Genomic DNA, 25,028 nt, shown 5'->3' with positions numbered 1-25,028 from the left:
AATACAATTACAAACAATAGGACCCATGAGATTTAAGATATCAACCCCAACAATTGACAACTTGCAAGAATCTAATCGAGAAAGCATCCTAATTAGTAATTAAGGTCAAAAAGGTCATATCCCAATTAATCTACATGTTTCTAATCCTATTGGGTTCTATAGCGTCCATATAGAATTAAAAACACCTGCATTATGATTTAGGATTCAATTGTGTCGATTAATTGTCAGGAAAGTCATGTTCAATTAACCAAATTGTCTTCGAACCTAACAATTCATGCATCCTAGGAAGAGCCATCAAATGTACAATTAACTAATGATACTTAAGTGATTTTAGCTAGACATTCAGGAAAGAACGTTGTGTAACTAAAAAACAATTAGCCATGCACGATTATGCGTGAACAGTCAACCTCACAATCATGCTTTTAGAAATTATTAAGGGTTCGAAGAAGACACAAACTCAACATACAATTCATTCAATAATACAGAATCCTCAAGAAATTAGCAAAGAATTAAAATTCCAAAAACTAGATAGAAAAACTATTACCTCGAACAATCCATAGACAAATCGAAGAGGAAGATCCAATCCATCATTTACAATTCAAAAGAAACTAAAAATCTAACCTAGAGATATAAAAAATATAAAGGAAGGGGAAGAACTAACAGTCACTCCTCGGCTTCCATCAGATTTTTGTCTCCTCCTTACCTAATTTAGAAAGAATGCATTTATACCATAGGCGCAATGTTGCAACGCTCTTATCGATCCAACCCTCAAGTGTTGGCACAGAGGCGCAACGCTGCATGCGACGCTTGCCTATGGTGAGCACACACGCAGATGCATTGGCATTCCATTAATCATTGCAGCATTACAATGCTAAATGTAGTGTTACAACTGAAGGATCTCATATCGAGAGTTCCATGAGCGGTTTAGATCGCTCCGATTTCACAGTGACCGAAACACAAACGACATACATTCAACACATACAGTTATGCATATAAACCTAATTATCGGCATGCTCAGAATACAGTAATTAACAAAGAAAGGATTCATACCAGATGAAGACACTCTTCAAACGTCTGAACCCTAAGTAGCGAAAACCCTCCAACAAATCTACCAATGCCCGACAGGTATGTCGACAGCAATAGCACGATCCGAATGCACACGAACACTGTAGCGGGGACGACACCACCACAAGAGAAACCCGGGTATCCTCGGCATCAAAAACCCAAAGAGTGGGGTTTAGTGAGTTTGGTAAAAGACGGAGGAGAAGGCGTCGTGTAGATGATAAGCAAGTGGGAGATGAAACCCTGCTATCGTATAGTGGAAATGCTTACCATATAGTAGAGCTACACGATCGTGTAGGAAAAACTGAACGATCGTTTAGGAAAAACGTATGCGATCGTTTAGAGAAAACATGAGGCAGACAATCGTTTAGACCAACGAGCTTCTATCGTATATGCTCTCGCGATCGCTTTCACGGATTCTTTTGTGCGTGGGATAATACGAATGCACAATTGATAAAAATGAAAACGATTTTCATTTTAATCCACCGGTTACCATAACCATCACAGCCCACTTCCCACGTCCAAACGTGGATAAATCCGTTAATTATCAAATCATTAATCAATTAATTTAATTAATAAATATAATCATATTATATTTACATCCTATAGTTTGATATCATATATCTACTATAGTATTTTCTCCTCTACTTGATATAAATCATATTTATATCTAATTTCCTCCAAAATAATGTATCTCATACATTTAGCCAATTATATCATATATAATTAACCAGACTAATTATATCATATATAATTGAACTTCCTCTTGTAAATTTGAATATTTCAATTTAACCCAAACACTAGTTCTCGAATTTATCCAAGCTACCCAGGTGACCTAATGGACCTGTGGCTCGAACTCCAATGGTACGTGAATAGCTGATTAAACTCTTTAGCTACAAGATCCACCATCCATTAACTGTCAGTGATTCACTAAAGACCAACAGCTGAACTCTTCTTACCACAGATATATTTCTGTGTCCATCAGATATAATCAATCATAAGTACGATGACCCTTCACAGATGCTCATAAGTACAGCTGGGCCAATTTACTGTTTTGCCCCTATAGTTACATCTCACTCCTTAGATACCACTGATTCCTCTAATGAACAATACAACATAGTCCAACTATGTGTGAACACCTCTCGGGCCAAGAGAAGGTGTGTGACGCCACATCGTTCAAGCCCCGGAATCAGCCCTTAAGGGAGTCATCTATCTACTTACCCCTGCCTCGGGGAAGGAGTGAATTCCATCTTGTGTAGCAGAGTTCCCAGCTCCCAAATCAGACAAATCCCCTAAATGGTAGGTTTGAATTGGCGACCTGGCCACTTGCACCCATACAAATCAAAAGACCGCCCTTAATGGCAGGAGTTCCCAACTCACTCAGGATTGAGGTCATGTTACTACCTATGGTCAACCAAGTGAAGTGAAGTCTCTGTCATGAACGGTGTTATATAACGAGATGTTAACACTTCGTGGTCAGGTCTTATACAAACTCTTTGTATAGGACGCCCCCGCTCGCATGTCCCCAACACGAATGATCAGGATCATACCATCTGTGACAAGTCACAACACTTGTAACAATTCCACAAAGCGGGTCGCGTCCGTAGCATTACCAGGATATGTTTTCCCTCCTATATCCATATACTACAGACCATTTTGGTTATCACTCAAGACATGATCCACTTGTATGTCACCACATACATTCTTGAGTCACATACAGATAACCAGGGATTTTATGTTTCTTGGTTTGTAGTAAAGCAAATAAATCAAATAACCGAGCAAAACAAGAAGATGTGAAGTAAATATCATATATTAACAATTACAGGTGTTCGTATATACTGTTTACAAACTACAGGACACGAGACTTTAGGGCATCAACCCCAACAATCTTCCACTTGTCCTAAAGCGAAGTGAGGTGTACAAAAAAAAGTACAAAACAATAAACTAGGGCATAAAAGCCTAGTACAATAAAATCTCACGCTTGCCTTAGTTTAGCCGCGGGCGATCCTGTAGACCTATGCTCCGAAGGTGACCCTCAAACACTGTAGCCGTGAGAGCCTTCATAAACGGGTCAGCAACATTGGCTCCTTGGCTCCTTGGAGTTCGCCACTGCCCCACTATTATCACGATAGAGGGTAATTGGCCTAGACATATCTGGAACAACTTCCATGTCTGTCAAGAACTTCCTGAGCCAGACGGCCTCCTTAGCAGTTTCGCAATCCGCTACGTACTCCGCCTCCATAGTGGAGTCGGCGATGCACCACGGTTTAGCGCTTTGCCACATTACAACTCCTTCGTTAAGAGTAAGGACTGACCTTGATGTGGACTTGCAAGAGTCCTTATCAGTCTGAAAGTCAGAATTTGTGTATCCTGTAAGCATCAAATCCCTCGAACCATACACGAGCATGTAGTCCCTCGTTCTCTGAAGATACTTGAGGATGTTCTTCACTGCGGTCTAGTGACCCTGGCTTGGGTTAGACTGATATCTACTGACTATGCCCACAGCATAGTAGTTGTCTGAATGAGTACAGAGCATCTCGTACATTAAACTACCAACGACAGACACATATGGGACCCGTCTCATCTCCTCAACTTCTTGAGGCATCTTAGGACATATTTCCTTAGACAAAGTGACTCCACGTCAGAAGGCAATAGGCCCCTCTTGAAGTCCTGCATCAAGTACTTGAGCAACATCTTGTCAATGTACAATGCCTGAGACAGTGCTAGCACTTTGTTCTTGCGATCCTGAAAGATCTGTATACCTAGAACAAACTGAGCCTCTCCCAAATCTTTCATTTGGAATTGGGTCACTAGCCAGTTCTTAACTGCAGTCAGTAGACTTAAATCATTCCCAATTAGTAGGATATCGTCTACATACAACACAAAGAAGACTACTGAAGCGTTGATGATTTTCTTGTAGACATAAGGTTCATCAACGATTTGGTCAATGCCATACGACTTGATCGCAGCATCAAATCGTATGTTCCAAGATCCAGATGCCTGTTTCATTCCATAAATGGATCGATTCAGTTTGCAAACCTTTTGCTATTGACCATGGGCTATGAATCCCTTAGGATGCACCATATAAATGGTCTCCTCAAGATTGCCATTTAGAAAGGCCGTCTTGACGTCCATTTGCCAGATCTCATAATTATAATAAGCTGCAATGGACAGAAGGATGCGGATCGACTTTAACATGGCAACAGGCGAGAAAGTCTCCTCATAGTCGACTCCCTCTACTTGGGTATAACCCTTTGCCACAAGTCGAGTCTTGAAGGTCTGTACCTTCCCATCAGCACCTCGTTTGCGCTGGTAGGTCCATTTACAACCTATAGGGCAAACCTCATCAGGCGGATCTATAAGATCCCATGCTGAGTTGAAGTACATCGACTTCATCTCGAGATCCATGGCCTTGACCCATTCATCCCAGTCAACATCCTCCATTGCCTTCTTATAAGACAAAGGATCCTCAACGTCGCCATCTGCTACCATAGCAAGGATTTTCGTGAAACCCAGATAGCAAACGGGTGGGTTCGCAACCCTCCCACTACGTTGAGGTTCCCTCAACTCTTGAGGTGGAACCGACCTACTGGATGAACTCCCATCAACAACTCTTGTTGATGTAGCAGGCTCTTCAACAACTCTTGTTGAAGTTTCAGTAGTTTCATTGGAAAGCTCACGCAACACGACTTTGCTCCGTGGACTGTGCTCCCTTTTATGATCCTCCTCAAGGAAAGTAGCGTTTGTTGAAACAAACACCCTATTTTCCATTGGATCATAAAAATAACCCCCTAGTGTACCTTTTGGGTAGCCTACAAAAAGGCATAACCTCGACTGTGGTTCCAACTTCTTGGGATTAGCCTCAAGCACATGTGCAGGGCAACCCCAAATGCAAAAATGACGTAAACTAGCTTTATGCTCGTTCCACAACTTCAGAGGTGTTCTTGCAACACTCTTGGAGGGAACATAGTTAAGTATGTTCACCGCAGTCTCCACTGCGAAACCCCAAAACGATTCCGGTAAGAAAGTGTAACTCATCATCGAGCGAACCATGTCTAACAAGGTCCTATTTCTCCTCTCCGCTACACCATTCTGTTGAGGTGTACCCAGCAGTGAGAGTTGGGAAACGATTCCATGTTCATCAAACAGTCCTGGAATGTGGAGTCCAAAAACTCTCCACCTCGATCTGATCGAAGTGTTTTAATCCTTCTATCTAATGCGTTTTCAACTTTAGCCTTGAACTCTTTGAACTTTTCAAAGGATTCAGACTTCCGTTGCAAAAGATAAACATACCCGTACCTGGAGTAATCATCAGTAAAACTGATAAAATACTCATAGCCACCTCGAGCTTGAACATTCATAGGATCACAAAGGTCAGAATGTACTAACTCAAGAGGCCCCTTGGCTCTAGAACCTTTTCTAGTAAAAGGGTTTAGTCATCTTACCCTCAAGGCAAGATTCACACACTGGCAAAGAATTTTCCTCTAACTCACTTAGAAGTCCATTCTTCACCAATCTTTCAATCCTATTGAGATTGATGTGCCCTAAACGTAGATGCCAAAGTTGGGCATTTTCTTTTGGAGAAATTCATCGACATTTTGATTGAGTTATGGCAGTTCTGAACATTTCAGTATTATGGAAGGAATCTATATATCTGGAATCAAATTTATATGTGCTAAGGCCATTAACCATGAATTCCCTTCATAATATTGAAATGTTTAGAATTGTCGTAACTCAATCAAAACGTCTACATATTTCTCCAAAAGAAAATGCCCAACTTGAGTATCTACATTTAGGGCATATCAATCTCAATAGGATTGAGAGATTGGTGAAGAATGGACTTCTAAGTGAGTTAGAAGAAAATTCTTTACCTGTGTGCGAATCTTGCCTTGAGGGTAAAATGACTAAACGACCTTTTACTAGAAAAGGTTTTAGAGCCAAAGAGCCTCTTGAGTTAGTACATTCTGACCTTTGTGGTCCTATGAATATGCGAGCTCGGAGTGGCTATGAGTATTTTATCAGTTTTACTGATGATTACTCTAGGTACGGGTATGTTTATCTTTTGCAACGAAAGTCTGAATCCTTTGAAAAGTTTAAAGAGTTCAAGGCTGAAGTTGAAAACGCATTGGATAGAAAGATTAAAACACTTCGATTAGATCGAGGTGGAGAGTTTTTGGACTCCGCATTCCAAGACTATTTGATAGAACATGGAATCATTTCCCAACTCTCAGCGCCAGGTACACCTCAGCAGAATGGTGTAGCGGAGAGGAGAAATAGGACCTTGTTAGACATGATTCGTTCCGGGATGAGTTACGCTTCCTTACCAAACTCATTTTGGGGTTTCGCAGTGGAGGCTGCGGTGTACATACTTAATTGTGTTCCCTCCAAGAGTGTTGCAAGAAAACCCCTAGAGTTGTGGAATGGGCGTAAAGCTAGTTTACGACATTTCTGCATTAAGGGTTGCCCTGCACGTGTGCTTGAGGCTAATCCCAAGAAGTTAGAACCACGGTCGAGGTTATGCTTCTTTGTAGGCTACCCCAAAGTTACACGAGGAGGGGGAGGGGGGGTTTATGATCCAATGGAAAATAGGGTATTTGTTTTAACAAGCACTACTTTCCTGGAGGAGAATCATATAAGGGAGCACAATCCACGAAGCAAAGTTGTGTTACGTGAGCTTTCCAATGAAACTACTAAAACTTCAACAAGAGTTGTTGAAGAGTCTGCTACATCAACAAGAGTTGTTGATGGGAGTTCATCCAATAGGTCGGTTCCACCTCAAGAGTTGAGGGAACCTTGACGTAGTGGGAGGGTTGCGAACCCACCCATTTGCTATCTGGGTTTAACAAAAATCCTTGCTATGGTAGCAGATGGCAACATTGAGGATTCGTTGTCTTACAAGAAGGAAATGGAGGATGTAGATCGGGATGAATGGGTCAAGGCCATGGATCTCGAGATGGAGTCGATGTACTTCAACTCAGTATGGGATCTTATAGATCAGCCTGATAGGGTTCGCCCTATAGGTTGTAAATGGATCTACAAGCGCAAACGCGGTGCTGATAGGAAGGTACAGACCTTCAAGGTTCGACTTATGGCAAAGGGTTATACCCAGGTAGAGGGAGTCGACTATGAGGAGACTTTCGCGCCTGTTGCCATGTTAAAGTCGATCCGCATCCTCCTTTCCATTGCAGCTTATTATAATTATGAGATCTGGCAAATGGATGTCAAGACGTCTTTTCTGAATGGAAATCTTAAGGAGACCATTTATATGGTGCAGCCCAAGAGATTCATAGCCCAAGGTCAAAAAAAAGGTTTGTAAACTGAATCGATCCATTTATGGACTGAAACAGGCATCTCGATCTTGGAACATATGATTTGATGCTACGATCAAGTTGTATGGCTTTGACCAAAGCGTTGATGAACCTTGTGTCTACAAAAAGATCATCAACGCTTCAGTAGTCTTCTTAGTGTTGTATGTAGACGATATCCTACTCATTGGGAATGATGTAGGTCTACTGACTGCAGTTAAGAACAGGCTAGCGACCAAATTCCAAATGAAAGATTTGGGAGAGGCTTAGTTTTTTTAGGGATCCAGATTTTTCGAGATCATAAGAACAAAGTGCTATCACTATCTCAGGCATAGTACATTGATAAGATGTTGCTCAACTACTCGATCCAAGACTTCAAGAGGGGCCTACTACCGTTTAGGCATGGAATCACTTTGTCTAAGAAAATGTGTCCTAAGATACCTCAAGAAGTTAAAGAGATGAGACAGGTCCCATATGCTTCTACCGTTGGCAGTTTAATGTACGTGATGCTCTGTACTCGTCCTGACATCTACTATTTTGTGGGCATAGTCAGTAGGTACCAGTCTAACCCAGGCCAGGGTCAATGCACCGTAGTGAAGAACATCCTCAAGTATCTTTAGAGAAAGAGGGACTACATGCTCGTGTATGGTTCGAGGGATTTAATCCTTACAAGATACATGGATTCTGACTTTCAGACTGATAAGGACTCTCGAAAGTCCACATCAGGGTCAGTCTTCACTCTTAACGAAGGAGCTGTAGTGTGGCAAAGCACTAAGCAGGAGTGCATCACCGACTCCACTATGGAGGCGGAGTACATAGCGGCTTACGAAGCTGCTAAGGAGGCCGTTTGGCTCAGGAAGTTCTTGACAAACCTGAAAGTTGTTCCATATATGTCTAGGCCCATTACCCTCTATTGTGATAATAGTGGGGCAATGGCGAACTCCAAAGAACCAAGGAGTCACCAGCGCGGTAAACACATAGAGCGGAAGTATCATCTGATCAGCGAAATAGTGCATCGAGTTGACGTGATCGTCACGCAGATTGCTTCGGAGCACAATGTTGCTGACCTGTTTACAAAGGCTCTCATGGCTACAATGTTTGAGGGTCACCTACGGAGCATGGGTATACAGGATCGCCTGCGGTTGAACTAGGGCAAGTGGGAGATTTTATTATATTGGGCTTTTATGTGCCCTAGTTTATTGTTTTGTACTAAGTTTTTTGTACACCCCACTTCACTTTAGGACAAGTGGGAGATTCCTGGGGTCGTGTCCTGTATACGAACACCTATGATTGTTAATATATGATATGTTACTTCACATCTTGTTGTTTGCTCGATTATTTGTTTTATTTGTTTTACCACAAACCAATAAACATAAAATCCCTAGTTATCTGTATCTGACTCAAGCATGTATGTGGTGACGTACAAGTGGATCATATCTTGAGTGATAACCAAAATGGTCTATAGTATATGAATATAGGGGAGAAACCTTATCTTGGTAATGCTACGGACGCGACCCGCTTTGTGGAATGGTCACAAGTGTTGTGACTTACCATAGATGGTTTGATCCTGATCATTCGTGTTAGGGACATGCGAGCGGAGGCGTCCTATACAAAGAGTTTGTAAAGACCTGACCACGAAGTGTTAATGTCTTGTTATATAACACCGTTCATGACAGAGACTTCACTTCACTAGGATGACCATAGGTAACATGACCTCAATCCTGAGTGAGTTGGGAACTCCTGCCATTGAGGGCGGTCCTTTGATTTGTATGAGTGCGAGTGGCCATATCGCCGATTCAAACCTACCCTTTTGGGGATACATCTAATTTGGGAGCTGGGAACTCAACTACACAAGATGGAATTCACTCCTTCCCTGAGGCAGGGGTAAGTAGATAGATGGCTCCCTTAAGGGTTGATTCCGGGGCTTGAACGATGTGGCGCCATATACCTTCTCCTAGCCCAAGAGGTGTTCACACATAGTTGGACTATGTTGTATTGTTCATTAGAGGAATCAGTGGTACTTAAGGAGTGAGATGTAACTACAGGGGTAAAACGGTAAATTGGCCCAACTATACTTACAAGCATCTGTGAAGGGTCATCGTACTCATGATTGGTTATATCCAATGGACACAGAAATATATCTGTGGTAAGAAGAGTTCAGCTGTTGGTCTTTAGTGGAATCACTGACAGTTCACGGATGGTGAATCTCGTGGCTAAAGAGTTTAGTCAGCTATTTACGTACCGTTGGAGCTTCGAGCCACGGGTCCATTAGGTCACCTGGATAGCTTGGATAAAGTCGAAAACCAATGTTTGGGTTAATTTGAAATATTCAAATTGACAAGAGGAAGTACAATTATATATGATATAATTGGAATGGTTAATTATATATGATATAATTGGCTAAATGTATGAGATACATTATTTTGGAGGAAATTAAATATAAATATGATTTATATGAAATAAAGGAAAAATACTATAGTAGATATATGATATCAAACTATAGGATATAAATATAATATGATTATATTTATTAATTAAATTAATTGATTAATTATTTAATAATTAAGCAATTAATTCACGTATGAACGTGGGAATGTGGGGGCCACGAAGGTTAAGGTAACTGGCGGGTTAAAGATTGAAAATCGTTTTCATTTTGAGGAATCAATTCAGTCGTGCTTTTGAGATCCTGCGCCCAAAAGAATTTGTGAAGAGAACGATCGCGAGAGCCTATATGATAGAATCTCATTCTTCTAAACGATCGTCTAGTTTACGCGTTCAGCAGACTGTTGTGCATTTCTGAAGGGATTTATTGCGTAACAGAAGGAATATTCACTCCATCATTTCTGGAACTGCCATAACAATACAGTGGGGACCACAATGCAGAGAGTCAAAGCTTGGTCTATAAATAGCTCCGGCCATTCCACTAAGAAAATATGCTTGAATACAGAGAAAAGTGTATATAATGATCTGAGAGAGAGATTAGTTAAGCGACTAATCAGAGTAGATCTGAGAAGAATTAAGAGACAAGGTCGAGAGGTGAGTCTCCGGGCAAGAATCCTTCCGATCCCTGCCATTGAAGCTCTGTACGAAGGTCACTTCTACCAGACGAGCAAGCTTGAAAGGGAAGCTCTTCTCTTCATCCACTCCACACGCCGGCAAGCAAATCCACCGTCCAGATCTGTGTCAAGACGTTGACACTCTTCTGTATTTGTTTCTATCTCTTTATCATCAATTGTATTAATCTTCTTAGTCTATCATTCACGCCATGTATCAGACGCTTAATTCTATAATTAAATGTTATGATCATTTTCATCTCCATCTCTTTGCCTATTTTTATTTATCCATATTTCACCTTCTCCACGATGTTTTCTTAATCCTTTGGATAATTAGCAATAATTGAGCAATAATTAAGTTTAGTCAAACCATGCTAGACGGCATCTTCACCTGTGAGAGCAGAAGTGAAGATGCTATTCCGCCTATCGAGAGAGGATTTGAAGAATGTGTTCACTAAAGCGAGAAGTACTTCCAGAGATGGAAGCAACCTTGCGTTCATACGTTCATCCCTGTTTCACCATAGAGATATGAGAACGTGGCTGATCACCGAGAGGTGTACGCCAAGGGAAAGCGGAACCTTAGTTATATCTTTAACGCAATTAACAAACTTGCGATGTTTGTACTAATTATTCTTTCTCCTTCTGATTCATCCACTAAGCCTTGCCATCGCATACCCCGATCCTTTGTATAAACTTCATAATCAGTCTCGAACTCAGCATCATGTATATCATGTATCTTGTATCTTGCATCATGTTAGGTTAGGTTTATTTTTATCGCACTTTATTTTGTTAACGCAACTTTAGTTTATCCACACAATTTTACTTTACCGCAATTTAATTTCCTGTACAAACACAATCTTTATTAATTATAAAAACACTGGTCACATATATCACAAATGTAACACACTAACGATAACAATCCGTGTGTTCGACCTTGGATCACTTCGAGAAACTTGCGTTGGAATTATACTTAGTTTCAGTGCAAGGAAACTTGTGACAGCGCATAGCATACTACAAGCATTTCATTAATAACGCATACATCTAGAAGTAGTATCGCATAAAATGTGCATGAGCAGCAATACAGCATAAGATTACATTTTGCGTTACAAGTTTATGACAACGTGAGCTTGTAGCACATCATCATGTATACACATTACATTAACCATTCAAAGTCCAACAGCTTTCATGCATTTTGCATCATCGCATAGGATAAGAGTAGAGACTTAGGAATAAGCTCTATGGACACTTTGCATTCAACACATGCGTCCTAGAATTAGGAGTACCGCATTTCCATTGGAAAATGACTTGCCATGTATGGTTGTAACATGATTGCATAGTCTGACGCTGACTAAGGTTGCCCTTGTGGTTACTCTTAAGATTTTCAATGAAAACATCTCCGCATTTTATCTATTTTCCCACACATTTATTTCATGTCAAGGTTTGTCGCATCTCTACCTTTCATGCATATTCTCATTGCATTGTCTGTTAGATAGGAGTAGGAGTAGGATTAACTTAGCAACATCCCCTTCATTCTTTTATTTATACAACCACATGCATATCACCGCAAACATATAGTTACAAGTCCCTGTGTTCGACCTCGGATTACCCGAGAAACTTGCGTTCATGTTATACTTGGCTTGAATGCAAGAAAACTTGTGGCGGGACGCATGGTCATTGCATACATTCATTAACGCAATTTTCATTCCAACGCATAACCATCGACGCATGACTATCAACGCATATCTTAGGAACATGCATCGCATACTGCGTCCACGGGATTTGGTTGTCAAGTAAAATTGACTTCCAATTTCCGTGCACCACTAAGCTAACATGACCTAGGAAGTTCATTTCTTGCGATTATCTTGTGTTATGTTGTGCCAAACACCCCTTTAAAGCTACTCGAGGGAGAGTCTAAAGAAAGAACCTAAGACTTGAGAGAGCTAGGTTAGAATCTAGACTCGAGAGAGCAAGATTTGAACTACATAAATAAGAGATAGGGACTTAGAGATAAGCTCTGTTTGCCAACCTGCATCACATGCGTCCTAGAGATAGGAATGATATTATATGGTCGCCTTATTTGTGTGTGTCAATATGCCATCGCATAAATAAGAATAGAGGCTTATGTGTAGGTCCTATAGACTTATCGCATATATCGCATGTGTTCTAACATTAGAAGCCATAGCATTCGCATCGAGAGATGGTTTACTATTGTATGTGTGTTGCATGATCGCATAGCATGAACGCATCCTAGGAAATGTTAGCCGAAACCCTTCTCAACCCGTTCACTGCATACTCATTGCATCTTCCGTTTTATCAACTCTTTTTGAACTCCGCCGCATTTGTTTATTTTCATTACCACAACAACAAAACCAACAACTATTTGAGTTACCAGTTACCGCAAATTTTTCTTGAAAATTACCACCACATATTGTTTTCCCAAGTCCCTGAGTTTAACCCTGAATTTACCAGGAAACTCAGTGGGATTTACACTTGGATTCCACTGAGAAAACTTGAGTGCTCAACACATTTTCATCATCGCATTTCATCCATAATTCCATATCATAAAATAACGCATCATTTCCCTTATGGTGGTGTTGTCCCCTCGACCTTGTTTGTGTACGTTAGGATCGTGCAGTAACAGTCGAGAGACTCGTCGGGTGCTGGTAGATCGTTGGGAGTTTTTCGCTGCTATGGGTTCAAACAAACGAAAATCGCATTCCTCTGGTATGAACCCCTTTCTCTATGTTTTTATCGTATTCTGAGCATGCTGTTGATGAGTTTAATAGGCATAACTGTTAGTATAGAATGTACATTGTTTATGTTTCGGTCACTGTGAAATCGGAGCGATCTAAGCCCATCCATGGAACTCTCGGTATGAGATTCTTCAACCACCATAAGAGAAACCCGGGTATCCTCGGTGTCACAAACCCAAAGAGTGGGCTTTGGTGAGTTTAGTAGAGGACGGAGGAGAAGGCGTCGTGTAGACGATAAGCAAATGGGAGATGAAACTCTGCTATCGTATAGCGGAAATGTTTACCGTATAGTAGAGCTACACGATTGTGTAGGAAAGACTGAACGATCGTTTAGGAAAACTGTATACGATCGTTTAGAGAAAACGTGAGGCAGACGATCATTTAGACAAACGAGCTTCTATCGTATAAGCTCTCGCGATCGCTTTCACAGATTCTTTTGGGCGCGGGATAATACGAATGCACGATTGATAAAAATGAAAATGATTTTTATTTTAATCCACCGGTTACCATAACCATCGCAACCCACTTCCCACGTCCAAACGTGGATAAATCCATTAATTATCGAATAATTAATCAATTAATTTAATTAATAAATATAATCATATTATTTATATCCTATAGTTTGATATATTTTTCTCCTCTACTTGATATAAATCATATTTATATCTAATTTCCTCCAAAATAATGTATCTCATACATTTAGCCAATTATATCATATATAATTAACCAGTCCAATTATATCATCTATAATTGAACTTCCTCTTGTCAATTTGAATATTTCAAATTAATCCAAACACTAGTTCTCAACTTCATCCAAGCTACCCAGGTGACCTAATGGACCTATGGCTCAAAGCTCCAATGGTACGTGAATAGCTAACTAAACTCTTTAGCCACGAGATCCACCATCCGTTACCTGTTAGTGATTCTACTAAAGACCAACAGCTGAACTCTTCTTACCACAGATATATTTCTGTGTCCATCGGATGTAACCAATCATGAGTACAATGACCCTTCACATATGCTCTTAAGTACAACTAGGCTAATTTACCGTTTTGCCCCTATAGTTATATCTCACTCCTTAAGTACCACTGATTCCTCTAATGAATAATACAACATAGTCCAACTATGTGTGAACACCTCTCGGGCCAAGAGAAGATGTGTGGTGCCATATCGTTCAAGCCCCGGAATCAGCCCTTAAGGGAGCCATTTATCTACTTACCCCTGCCTCGGGGAAGAAGTGAATTTCATCTTGTGCAGTTGAGTTCCCAGCTCCCAAATCAGAAAAATCCCCAAAATGGTAGGTTTGAATCGGCGACCTGGCCACTCACACCCATACAAATCAAAGGACTGCCTTCAATGACCAATGACAAGAGTTCCCAACTCACTCAAGATTGAGGTCATGTTACCTATGGTCATCCTAGTGAAGTGAAGTCTCTGTCATGAATGGTGTTATATAACGAGACGTTAACACTTCGTGGTCGGGTCTTATGCAAACTCTTTGTATAGGATGCCCCCGCTCGCATGTCCCCAACACAAATGATCAGGATCAGACCATCTGTGAGAAGTCATAACATTTGTAACCATTCCCAAAGCGGGCCGCTTCCGTAGCATTACCAGGATAAGGTTTCCTCCTATATCCGTATACTACAGACCATTTTGGTTATCACTCAAGACATGATCTACTTGTATGTCACCATATACATGCTTGAGTCACATACAGATAACCAAGGATTTTATATTTATTGGTTTGTGGTAAAGCAAATAAAACAAATAACCGAGCAAAACAATAAGATGTGAAGTAAATATCATATATTAATAATCATAGGTGTTCGTATATACTGTTTACAAATTACAGGACACGAGACTTTAGGGCATCAACCCCAATAGCAACGCTGGCCTATATACAAAGCCTATTGCTTACAGTGTTGCATTAAAACGTTAGCAAGGGTTGCAACGCTCCGGTGAGGGGCATGTTCGTCATTTCTCCTCCTTTAAAGCCTAGATGCTCAAATTACCTTCAAATTGCTTCAAATTAAGCCCATTTGAATCAAATTGCTCGGTTCTACCTCTTTAGTGCACAATACCTACAAAATAGGATAATTAACATTAAAAATCTATTAATGAGCCTAAATTAAACTAAGAATTATATCTCTTTTTTAGAGCTATCAATCCTCATTCTATATTTGATCTACAACGCTATCTGGGAGACCCCTCAGTTCTTTTCTTGGTCTTCAGGTCTCACCATGTCATGATGGGTACTACTTATCTCAAGCGAAATATGTTTTTGATCTTTTGACATGTTCTAGTATCACTGATGCTGCCACTGCACCAACACTGTTAGACTCCAACGTTCGCCTATCTTTTTTTGATGGTGTTCCTCTCGAGGTTCCCACTCTGTATAGGCAACTTGTTGGCATTCTCATCTACTTAACAGTGACACGTCCAGACATTGCCAATGCGGTCCATGTTGTCAGTCAATTCATGTCTGCTCCACGCACTATTCATTTCACTGTTGTACTTCGTATTCTGCGTTATGTTAAAGGTACCCAAGGACATGGTCTTTAGTTCTCTTCTCAATCCTCCTTCATTCTCTCCAACTATACTGATGTTGACTAGGCGAATGATTCTACTGATAGACAATTTACCACAGGTTACTGTGTTTTATTTGGGTGATTCTCTCATCTCCTAACGGAGTAAGAAACAAACTATTGTTTCTTGTTCCAACACAAAATTAGAATATCGTGCGCTTGCTTATACTACTTTAGAAGTCTTATGGCTTTGTTGGCTTCTGGTTGACATGGAGGCTCCTCAAGCCTTTGCTACTATTCTTCATTGTGACAATCGTCGTGCTATTCAGATTGCTCATAATGATGTTTTCCATGAACGGACAAACCACATCGAGACTGACCGCCATTTTGCTCGTCATCATCTTCAAAGTTCCACCCTGCACCTTCAAGTCATATCTACGATCGAGCAACAGGTTGACATCTTTACTAAAGCACTCCCCCCTATATGCTTCAGTCAACTATCTGGAAAACTCAAGTTGGTCTCTACTCTACCGCCTTGAGTTTGAGGGAGGATGTTAATAATTTTAAGTTTGTTAGTATGGTTAAGTTGCTACGTATTTGTAGACTAGATTTTGTGGGGTGTTGAGGTTTTCATATATCTATTCTTGGGTATTCTTTCGTATATAAATACTCCTTATATTTACCTATCATGTACCCTGAAATACAGAAATAAAAGAATACATATTTTCACATGTCCCAGTATCACACAAATTACATGGACAAAAATGATATTTTAACCCAATTGATATTATAATTTTACAAATAATGGAGAAAATTGTCCGTTTTAAAGAAATACATGGTCGAAAACAAACATCGGTAACTATTAGTAAGTTTGTTTTAGTAGTAATCTCTCACTCCATTTCTCTCTTCTTTTTTCCTAACCTATTTGGAATCAAACTGATTTGAAGAACTAAAATGACTTATTGGTTTCCTTGATATTATATGGTAGAAGATGAGTCTTTTTGATAATTGAAGTTCTTCCTCTTCTTTAAATCATCCATTCTACTTTGAATATTCATACTTTTCAGGTTGTGAATTTCCATGAAATAAGAACAGTTCCCAAAGTTTCTCAATTAATTATTTATGGTAGAAAATCAAGCCTAATATATTTAAAATAATTGCATTCTCTGGTAAAAATTGTTATTTTCAATTTTAACGTTGGTTTTTCTAGATTTTACAAAGGGTATTTTCGTCTATATATTTCTTATACGATCTCTTCCGAAAAGAAATCCTTTCGCCTTTTTTCAAAAAAAAAAAAAAAAAAAAAAAAGGAAAAATTAAATGATCATTTGTCTTGTTTCCCATTAATCTATAGTGTGAAAGATAACAAATATATTAGTGATTAGTTGCTTAAATATTTGAAATGATAACTATTCATTTTAGTTTTAATTTGTTAAAATAATCTTATTAAAGAGGAATAGGAGATGGAAAAGAAAATAAGGGACAAAAACGAAGAGAAAATTTATAGGATAAAATTAAGTTTGATCAAAATATCCAAATATCTAATTAAATGGCTCTATTAGTTTGTACTCCATCAAATTATCAAATTAGTTCTCTCAATATATATAGATGCAATTATATGCAATTAATCAATGGTCAAATAGCACCATTTTTCGATTTGTGCATACCATCCTTACAGAGTCATGCTACTTCTTTATTACATGGTGTTACATCAAACACTGTTGACTAAATTTCAAAATAATTTTTTTTTAAGAAAAAAAAACTTGCATTTCTAGTTTTTCAAATTTTAGTAGAGTTTCAAAAAGAATATTACAACTTGCTGCAAAAAATAATTAAAAAGTTTATCTAGAAGATTCTTGGAAATAGACCAACTCTTCAAAATAACAAATTTTATTTTTTTAAAAAAAAAAAAAAACACCAAAAAAAAACCCAAAAAAAAATCAAATTTTGAATCGTAAAAGTTAAACAGAGTACCAGATTTTGAATAAGCAGATTTAGACGTCAATCATATGTTAAACTATATTTTACAAACAAGTTTGGAATAATCACATCTTCAAGATATGATTAAATGGGGAGAAAGAAACAATCTGAAAAGATTTATGAAAAAAGCAGAAACAAAACTGAAACACAATGCCCCAACACTAACACTGTGGAAATGAATCTTCAAAAACGCCCTTAAACAAACAGAGCCTCAGCAAGCCTTTTTCCACATATAGGCAGTAGCACACAAAAGAAAGCAAAGTAAAGAGAAGGATAAACTTTTACTACATAAAAACATATATATATATATATATATATATTTTTAACAAACTAGTGAGTACATAACATAATTTTACTTTACCCATCATCTGTAGTGTATGATGGATGTTAGAAACTCTCAGGGTCACTCTATCCTAAACACCAAGTCAGACAAATGGAAACCCAAGGACTTGGCAGGCAATTGCAAAATAAACTCTGCCACAAGCCCCCATCTTACTTCATCTTACTTCCCCAAGTTCACACCTTTACCTTACCATAAGATCCAAAAGTAAAATATTATCATTACTGATTACAACATTAAGAGAGGGAAGGGTGAAAAAAACCAGACTTTTCCAAACACTGCCCCGATATGTAAGTCGCTAACACCGTTCGATCTGCAACTGCAATCAAGGATCAGAACTCATTAGTTTGTGCTGGCCAATCCATTCTTCGATGCTTTTTGAAAAAGAAAAAGAAGAAGAAACAAATTCTCCAACCAAAGGTAAAGTAAGTATGCAGCACAGCTGGCACTGCTGGAAAAAGCAGTCAGAAAGAAGCTAATCCTTAGGTTCTTTTTTTGAAAAGGGAAAAAGAAAACAACACTCAATTGAAATTCAAATAACCATGGGCCCATTTGATAACAATTTTAGTTTTAGTTATAAGTTTCTGAAATTGGGCTTATTTTCTCACAATTACTTTACTAGGACTTTATCCAAATTCCAAAAACAAAAACAAATTTTGAAAAACTACTTTTAATTTTTAAAACTTGGCTTGGATTTGAAAATATTTCTAGAAGTAGATAACAAAATAATATGTGGGAACAGCATTTAGAAGCTTAATTTATAAACTAAAAAAAAAAAAAATTAAATTTTAAAAAAAAACCCAAATTGTTACAATACGGGGCCTTAAAGGGTGAAAAGCTATGATTGCACAAATTAAAGCTTCTTTGGCTGTCTTCATTTATGGATAATCAAATAAGGTTATCTATGAACTCAAAAAGAAAACTCTGTACAAGAATACATTCAGGAGTAGCAGTAATTACTATATTTCTTTATATTTTAAAGTTTCAGATTTGTTCTGTGGAGACCAATATATATAAGAGACCTCCAAAACCCTAATTTTTAACTTGGCTTTCTATTTCTAATTGAATTTCCAAGCCCTATTTTAATACCATAGGTGAATTACATGCGTTTTGATCCTTTCCAGATGAAACAGTGAGAATCAAAATAATCAGTTTCTAGCAGATATTTTTCATTTCAGGGCTTCGGTTTCCAGTTTAGAGTCCTAGGTGAATTTCTATGGGGGTAGCAATCAATTCTAAAGTTCTTCCCTTCCATTTTCCCTTTATCCTGCCATCTTTCCTAGCAACCAATATGAGAACAGAATCCGATAGAAGGTTCCTACAGATCAGTCATAAAACTAAGAAAAATCCCGAAAACTCTCATATATTTAATCCCAAGAAGTTATCAATAATTTTCAAAGGGCTGTCCTGCATGCTGCATCATAAAAATTCAACAAGGACAAGTGATAACAGGCTAATCAATTAGCAGCCTCCAACAATAGAAGACATTTCAATCGATCAAATAGTATGCTTTTGGAAAAGGTGCATGATGATGAAGTCAACAAGGAGGTTAAATTGCACCAGTGGGCAGATACAAAGTTGCCCATCAAATCAAACATCAGTTTTAATAATATAAGAAAGTTAGAATGCACTAACCATCCTAGAAGATTAGCTATCATGATCTCCTAAATATATGGTGGCGGCCTAAAACTTCTGGGATTCCCAGTGCAGAAATGCTTTCACAACCAAACAGTTCTCGAAGTTTTCCATCGCACAAGACCGCCATCGGGTTCAGAGGGTCCTGTTTTTAAGATCCCAAAACATGTGAGTACAAGACCGTTTCAATGTAAGTGAATGATAATGGGGAAAAAAAAGTTGTTATGAGAACAACACCCCATGATTAGTATGCATAATTTTTCAAAGAAATGATCTCTCAAGTTGAAAAGATGGTATTAAAGTTCAAAAAGTATGATGGAAATTCATGGAAAGTGTTTTTCATATTACGATGGATAGACTAAATACTTAGTGAATACGCATGCAACAAAGTGAAAGTTTCCAGAGTTTATTTTGTCAACCTCAAGATGATTCACTTTTATGTATTCCCATATGCGTCTCAGAACCTCTGATTGGAGCATCTCCCTTCCGTCGACACCAAAAAAATTTGCTAGAGCTTCAGATATAATCACAGAAGGACATATACTGGGTTCTGCACCTTTTACACCAACTGCAGATTCATTCTCCACTCGAGCCTTCTTAGAACTTGATGGTTCTGACAGGATTATGAAATAAACTATTGATTTCTTCCATAATTAGGGGGATGGGGAAGCATCAAACTGGATACTTACTAGTAGGTTCGAGAGGAATGATGTGTTTGGCTAGCAACTTATTCATTTTGAACATGTCAGTGCAGTCTGTTTCAAATACCAACCGCAACTCATCATTGCATATTATTTTCCTCTTGTTACTTGGATCCTGTAGGTTGTTTTTTCTGATGTACGCCCATAGCTGTTTCACTATCTGAACCAAATACAGAACCATCATATGAACCTCATAAGTACTAAAATTGAGAATCAAACAATTATTAAATAAGAAAGAGATAGAAACCTCAGTTCTTGGCAATTCTGGTTGGCCAACAATAGCCTGAAGTTCAGGAGAAACACCACAAAGCTTGTTTAGACCCCCCGGGCCTCCTCTTCTCTTAGTTTTGGTTTGAGTACTGCTTTCAAGTTGTAAAGGTAAGATTTTATCAGTCAAAACATATATGATATATCTTTGGGTTCTAAGAACTAGAGAACATATATTATTTTAATCTGTGAATAAAACAGTAAATGATATATTTCACCCTTCCATTGAAAGAAAACTAATAGAGAGATTCTGCTCCATAGCACTATAGAACACAACAAAATGTTTCATAATTATGGCTACCAGCTGATAAATAGATTCGACCAGATTACAAGCTCTAAGTATCATTACTAGACTGCACAATAAAAGTAAGCCCAAATTGGTAAAGAGCTAGCCGTTCACTTTCAAAAGTGTGCTGAAAGGTCAAAGTTACAGTGATATTTATAGAAAAATGAATATACATGATAAAGACTTCTCATATGTAGATGCCATATATCAATATCTATTTCCAGTAAACTAGGGTAGCTTCCATCTCTCATCTAATTAACTTCCTACCTATCCACTTCCGTGCTGATGCACAAATCCAAACTTCCAAATTCCCAAGAAATTTATTTTCCATATATGGTGTATGGCTGTGCTGATCAGACTAGCAACAAGAATGCCAAAATAATACGATTTAAAGAAAACAAACAGAAAATAAATGAAAACTCAACATGCTCGTAATAGATATCTATGCGCACACATTTGACAAGGCATCAGTAAGAGGAAATTTACTTTTCCAACAGCTATGACAAAAGCAGAAAGTCACATTGTGACCAGAAATCCTGAGTAAATTTTTGAACCCAGAGAAAAAAGCAGAAGCTAGCCAACATTCAATGGAAAATTAACAATATTTAAACGTCGAGTAACACTAAGCCCAACCCAACTGCCACTAATTAGTGAACTACACACTCCAAAACCCTCTCAATAGAGTCCACAACAAATAAAGAAACAACTTCACTGCCTTTTCGGCCCTAATTCTGAACTAATGAAGTAACCATTGCAAAAAGGAAAAGGTATAAACAAAGAAATCGAGAAGCCCTTCCACCAATACAGTAGAATTGCACCTAAAACAGAACGAAATCAACTTCACTCCAGAACTGAAACAGATTTGCACAAACATACACACCCAAAACGAACAACAAGTATATCAAGGGAGGGAACCAAAAAAAAAAAAAAAAAAAAACTAAAAGAACCCCACCTTTCCTTTGGCGGGTCGGAACCCGGAACAGTGGGAGAGACGGCGGATTCCGCCTTGGCCGGCGGAAGCTGAGCAGTGAAAGTGTGAAAAGCAGAGGAAGTAGGGGAAGGCGCAGATTGGAAATTAGGGCTTTGATGAAGGACAAAGAGGTCTTTCTGCGAAGAGGGTAGTTGTTGATGGTGGTGATGATGATACGGATGGGGTTGTTGAGGATGAGAACGAAGGATAAATTGGATCTGGGCATGAATGAAATCGACCTTATGAGAGAGGTCAAGGCCAAGCTTGGTCTGCAACTCCTGAACGACAGCGTTTAAGGAAGAAAGAGGGTTAGGGTTTGTAGCAGAAGCAGAGTCGCGAAGAAGACATTGTATAGCTTGAGAAAGCTCTTGGTCTGTAACCATTTTAGCTTCTTGTAGCTCTCAAAATTGCTTCATATATTAACGGAAATTAACGGTCCTTCTCTCTCTCTCTCTCTCTCTCTCTCTCAAGAACTCTCTCTCTGTCTCTCTCTGCTTCTCTTTCTCTCTCCCTTTATGTCTCTGCTTCTTCCTTTCTCTCTCTTTTCTGTGGGAGTGGAAAGACAAAATGACAAAGCGGTCCATTTGTTAAGAAAAAAATTTTGAGTAACCGCAAGGGTGGGTGGGTGGGTGTGGGCGAGGTAACAGACCAATCATTTTTTGCCACGTTGGTTGTCTCCTCTTGACTAGGGCTTTCACTACCAATTTGTTTGGGGGGTTTTTGTTTATTGTATTGTATTCATGTATCCAATGTGTCTTGTCTTGTCTTGTCTTATCCTATGTGTATTTTTATGTTTGAATTTTGTGTTCATATTTCAAAGGTTTTGGAATTTATTAACTTTTTGAAGACTATACTTTGAAATTATGATGGGTGTGTCATTTTGAGTTTGAAAATATCTAACAATTTTACGACTTTCACTTTCATATTTGTTGATGTCAAATTTTAGATAGAGAGAATACATCTGATCTTCACGTGATGACAACAGTGAATTTATAAAAAGAGAGAAGAATGGAATCTGCAAAAGAGAAAATATTTGCCACATATACTATGATTCTTAAGTCAGAGAGTGTAAGAGTGTGAAACTAGAAAGTTTGAGAGTAGGATCAAGGTTACGATTTTTTAGTTTTTCCCTTCTTATTTATAAAGTTTTTCCATCAAACCTAGCCCTCCCGTTCCTCACTTGAGATTGGGCTCATAACATCTCTCCTTTCGTCCTCGACCTTGACATTTTGTCTCGAAATGTTAAATTTACCTTTTGGTCCAAATTAGCCCATAATAATATTTAAGAGAGCATTTGGGGCAAAAAGTGAAGTTGTTTAATTGTGAGAACCATAGAGTAAGGAATTAATAAATCATGGAATTGATGCATTTTTTAATCGCGGGGTTTACAATCTGCTTAGGCCTAACGATGAGTGTAGTTTAACTCTACTTCCCCCAACATTTACTCTTTTAGGCAACCATTTTCGTGTTAGATTTTCATATATTTGACATTTCTTTAGGATTCACAACTTATGAGCCACAACATTTCTAATGGGATTTTGACCTTCAATTTTATGACTAATAGTTTTAGACAGTGGTGGATCCATAATTTTATGTTTGAGGGACACAAGATCATATATATATAACTTTGGATGAGTTGATGGACTACTAAAATTAAGTAATATCAATTAAGTTAAATTAAAGATTAGTCTCTAAACTTTTGGATTTGTGTTTATTTGGTCATAAACTAAAAATGAATATAAAAATATATATATAATAGAATCTCAAACCTTTAATTTTGTGTCCAATAAAACCTAAAATTTTTATTTTTTGACATTTCTCAACATTTCTGGACTTATAAGACATAAAATTAAAAATTTAAAGTCCTATTGGACAAAAAATAAATTCTATAACTAATTGATCAATTGACTTTTAAAAAAGATTAGTATAAACTAGGGAGTCATTAGACATTTTTTAAATTTAGAAAATTATTATACACAAAAATTGAAAATGAAGAAACTTATTTTAGAATTTAAAGTTTAGAGATAAATTAGATACAAACTTAAAATTAAAGTTTAGAGAATAAATTTTTAATTTAATCTTCATAATAAACCATGATTTATGATCTGGATTTTTTTTTCTTTTTTCTTTCTTTTATTATTTATTTATTATTATTATTATTTTATTTTATTTTTATTTTGATAAAAGGTATGATATCATCAATTGGTTTAATCCCACACAAGAAATGTCATCGGCCACTTAAGCAGACTAATCATTTTGGTCAATGAGAGCTAAATCCTATACATAATTAATAACTTTGAAACACGAGGGACACATCTTAACCTAGATTCGCCTCTTGTTTTGTGGATTTAAAAAAGTTTCAAGCATGAAATTAAACTTTCTATGGTTAATTGAATACAAAATTGAAAGTTCAACAACTTATCAAATACTTTTGAAATTGATTTCGATAAAAGTTAACTTTAAGAAACAAAACTTATGATTTATTGAAAGCATAGTGTTAAATTTCGAGTAAATATGTCGAATTGTTACTCGAAATTTCGACATGCAAGGACGACATATCAAAGGGGGAGAATTTCATTTTTTTTTTCCTCATTGCGTTAGAAACCTTGAAATTTTGAGATATCAAAAATGTAAAAAAATATCGAACATGTCGAAGTATTTGGGATTATAGGAGAAAACTTAAGAGGTGTTTGGTTTACTAATATGAGTTGAGTTGAGTTGGTAAAATATATCAACTCAATGTTTGATCCACCAACTTTAAATGTTGGTGGAGTTGAATTGGTATATTTTACCTACTCAATCCAACTCAACTCAACTCCCCCTTCTTCTAATGTTTTCAATCGCTTCACCCGTCGACCACTGTGGACGACTACCAATACCACACTCCGGAACCAACTTCGGGCTCCAGCAACTACCTCCAATGACAACTCCAGCGGCACTCTGATGACCACCTTCATGTGACCAACTTTGACAATCAATTTCGGGTTCGACAACCACCTTCAATAACAAACTCTGATGAACAACTCCAACAACCACCTTCGTGTGACCAATTTGAGGCTACGATAACCATCTCCAACTACAAAACTCCAGCGAAAATCACCTCTAATGATCACACTTCGATGATTATTTTCACTTGATCGACTCTGGA

The 25,028-nt window shown here is 38.0% G+C and overlaps 1 protein-coding gene across 4 annotated transcripts; it reads right to left on the bottom strand.

Moving 5' to 3' along the window:
• Positions 1–17,960: 17,960 nt before the first annotated feature.
• LOC120087296 (SWIB complex BAF60b domain-containing protein) lies at positions 17,961–22,462 on the bottom strand. 4 transcript variants are annotated; one of them, XM_039044246.2, is made up of 6 exons: positions 21,863–22,462; positions 20,605–20,716; positions 20,346–20,517; positions 20,076–20,269; positions 19,657–19,801; positions 17,961–18,340 (listed from the first exon to the last, which is right to left on the bottom strand). In XM_039044246.2, the coding sequence occupies exons 1-5, from the start codon at positions 22,261–22,263 to the stop codon at positions 19,676–19,678; spliced, it is 1,005 nt and encodes a 334-aa protein (XP_038900174.2). In that variant the 5' UTR covers positions 22,264–22,462; the 3' UTR covers positions 17,961–18,340; positions 19,657–19,675. The 4 variants fall into 4 exon arrangements, with proteins under 4 accessions (XP_038900174.2, XP_090174197.1, XP_038900172.2 ...); XM_090318071.1 differs by having other exon boundaries at positions 17,961–18,334; positions 21,863–22,457; XM_039044244.2 differs by having other exon boundaries at positions 20,605–20,719; positions 21,863–22,452.
• Positions 22,463–25,028: the final 2,566 nt, after the last annotated feature.

Source organism: Benincasa hispida, chromosome 9 (assembly GCF_027475165.1).
Source record: "Benincasa hispida cultivar pf3 chromosome 9, pf3_genome.v1.1, whole genome shotgun sequence".
NCBI classification, from domain to species: domain Eukaryota; kingdom Viridiplantae; phylum Streptophyta; class Magnoliopsida; order Cucurbitales; family Cucurbitaceae; genus Benincasa; species Benincasa hispida.
The sequence above is the reverse complement of the archived record's forward strand: the minus strand, read 5'-3'. Positions and strand labels throughout refer to the sequence as shown.

Coding starts and splice junctions, on each gene's coding strand:
- LOC120087296 (XM_039044244.2), bottom strand. CDS start 22,263: ATGGTTACAGACCAAGAGCTTTCTCAAGCTATACAATGTCTTCTTCGC. Junction 20,720..21,862: donor TCCGACCCGCCAAAGGAAAG/GTGGGGTTCTTT, acceptor ACAACTTGAAAG/CAGTACTCAAACCAAAACTA. Junction 19,802..20,075: donor TAAAAGTGAATCATCTTGAG/GTTGACAAAATA, acceptor TCTTAAAAACAG/GACCCTCTGAACCCGATGGC.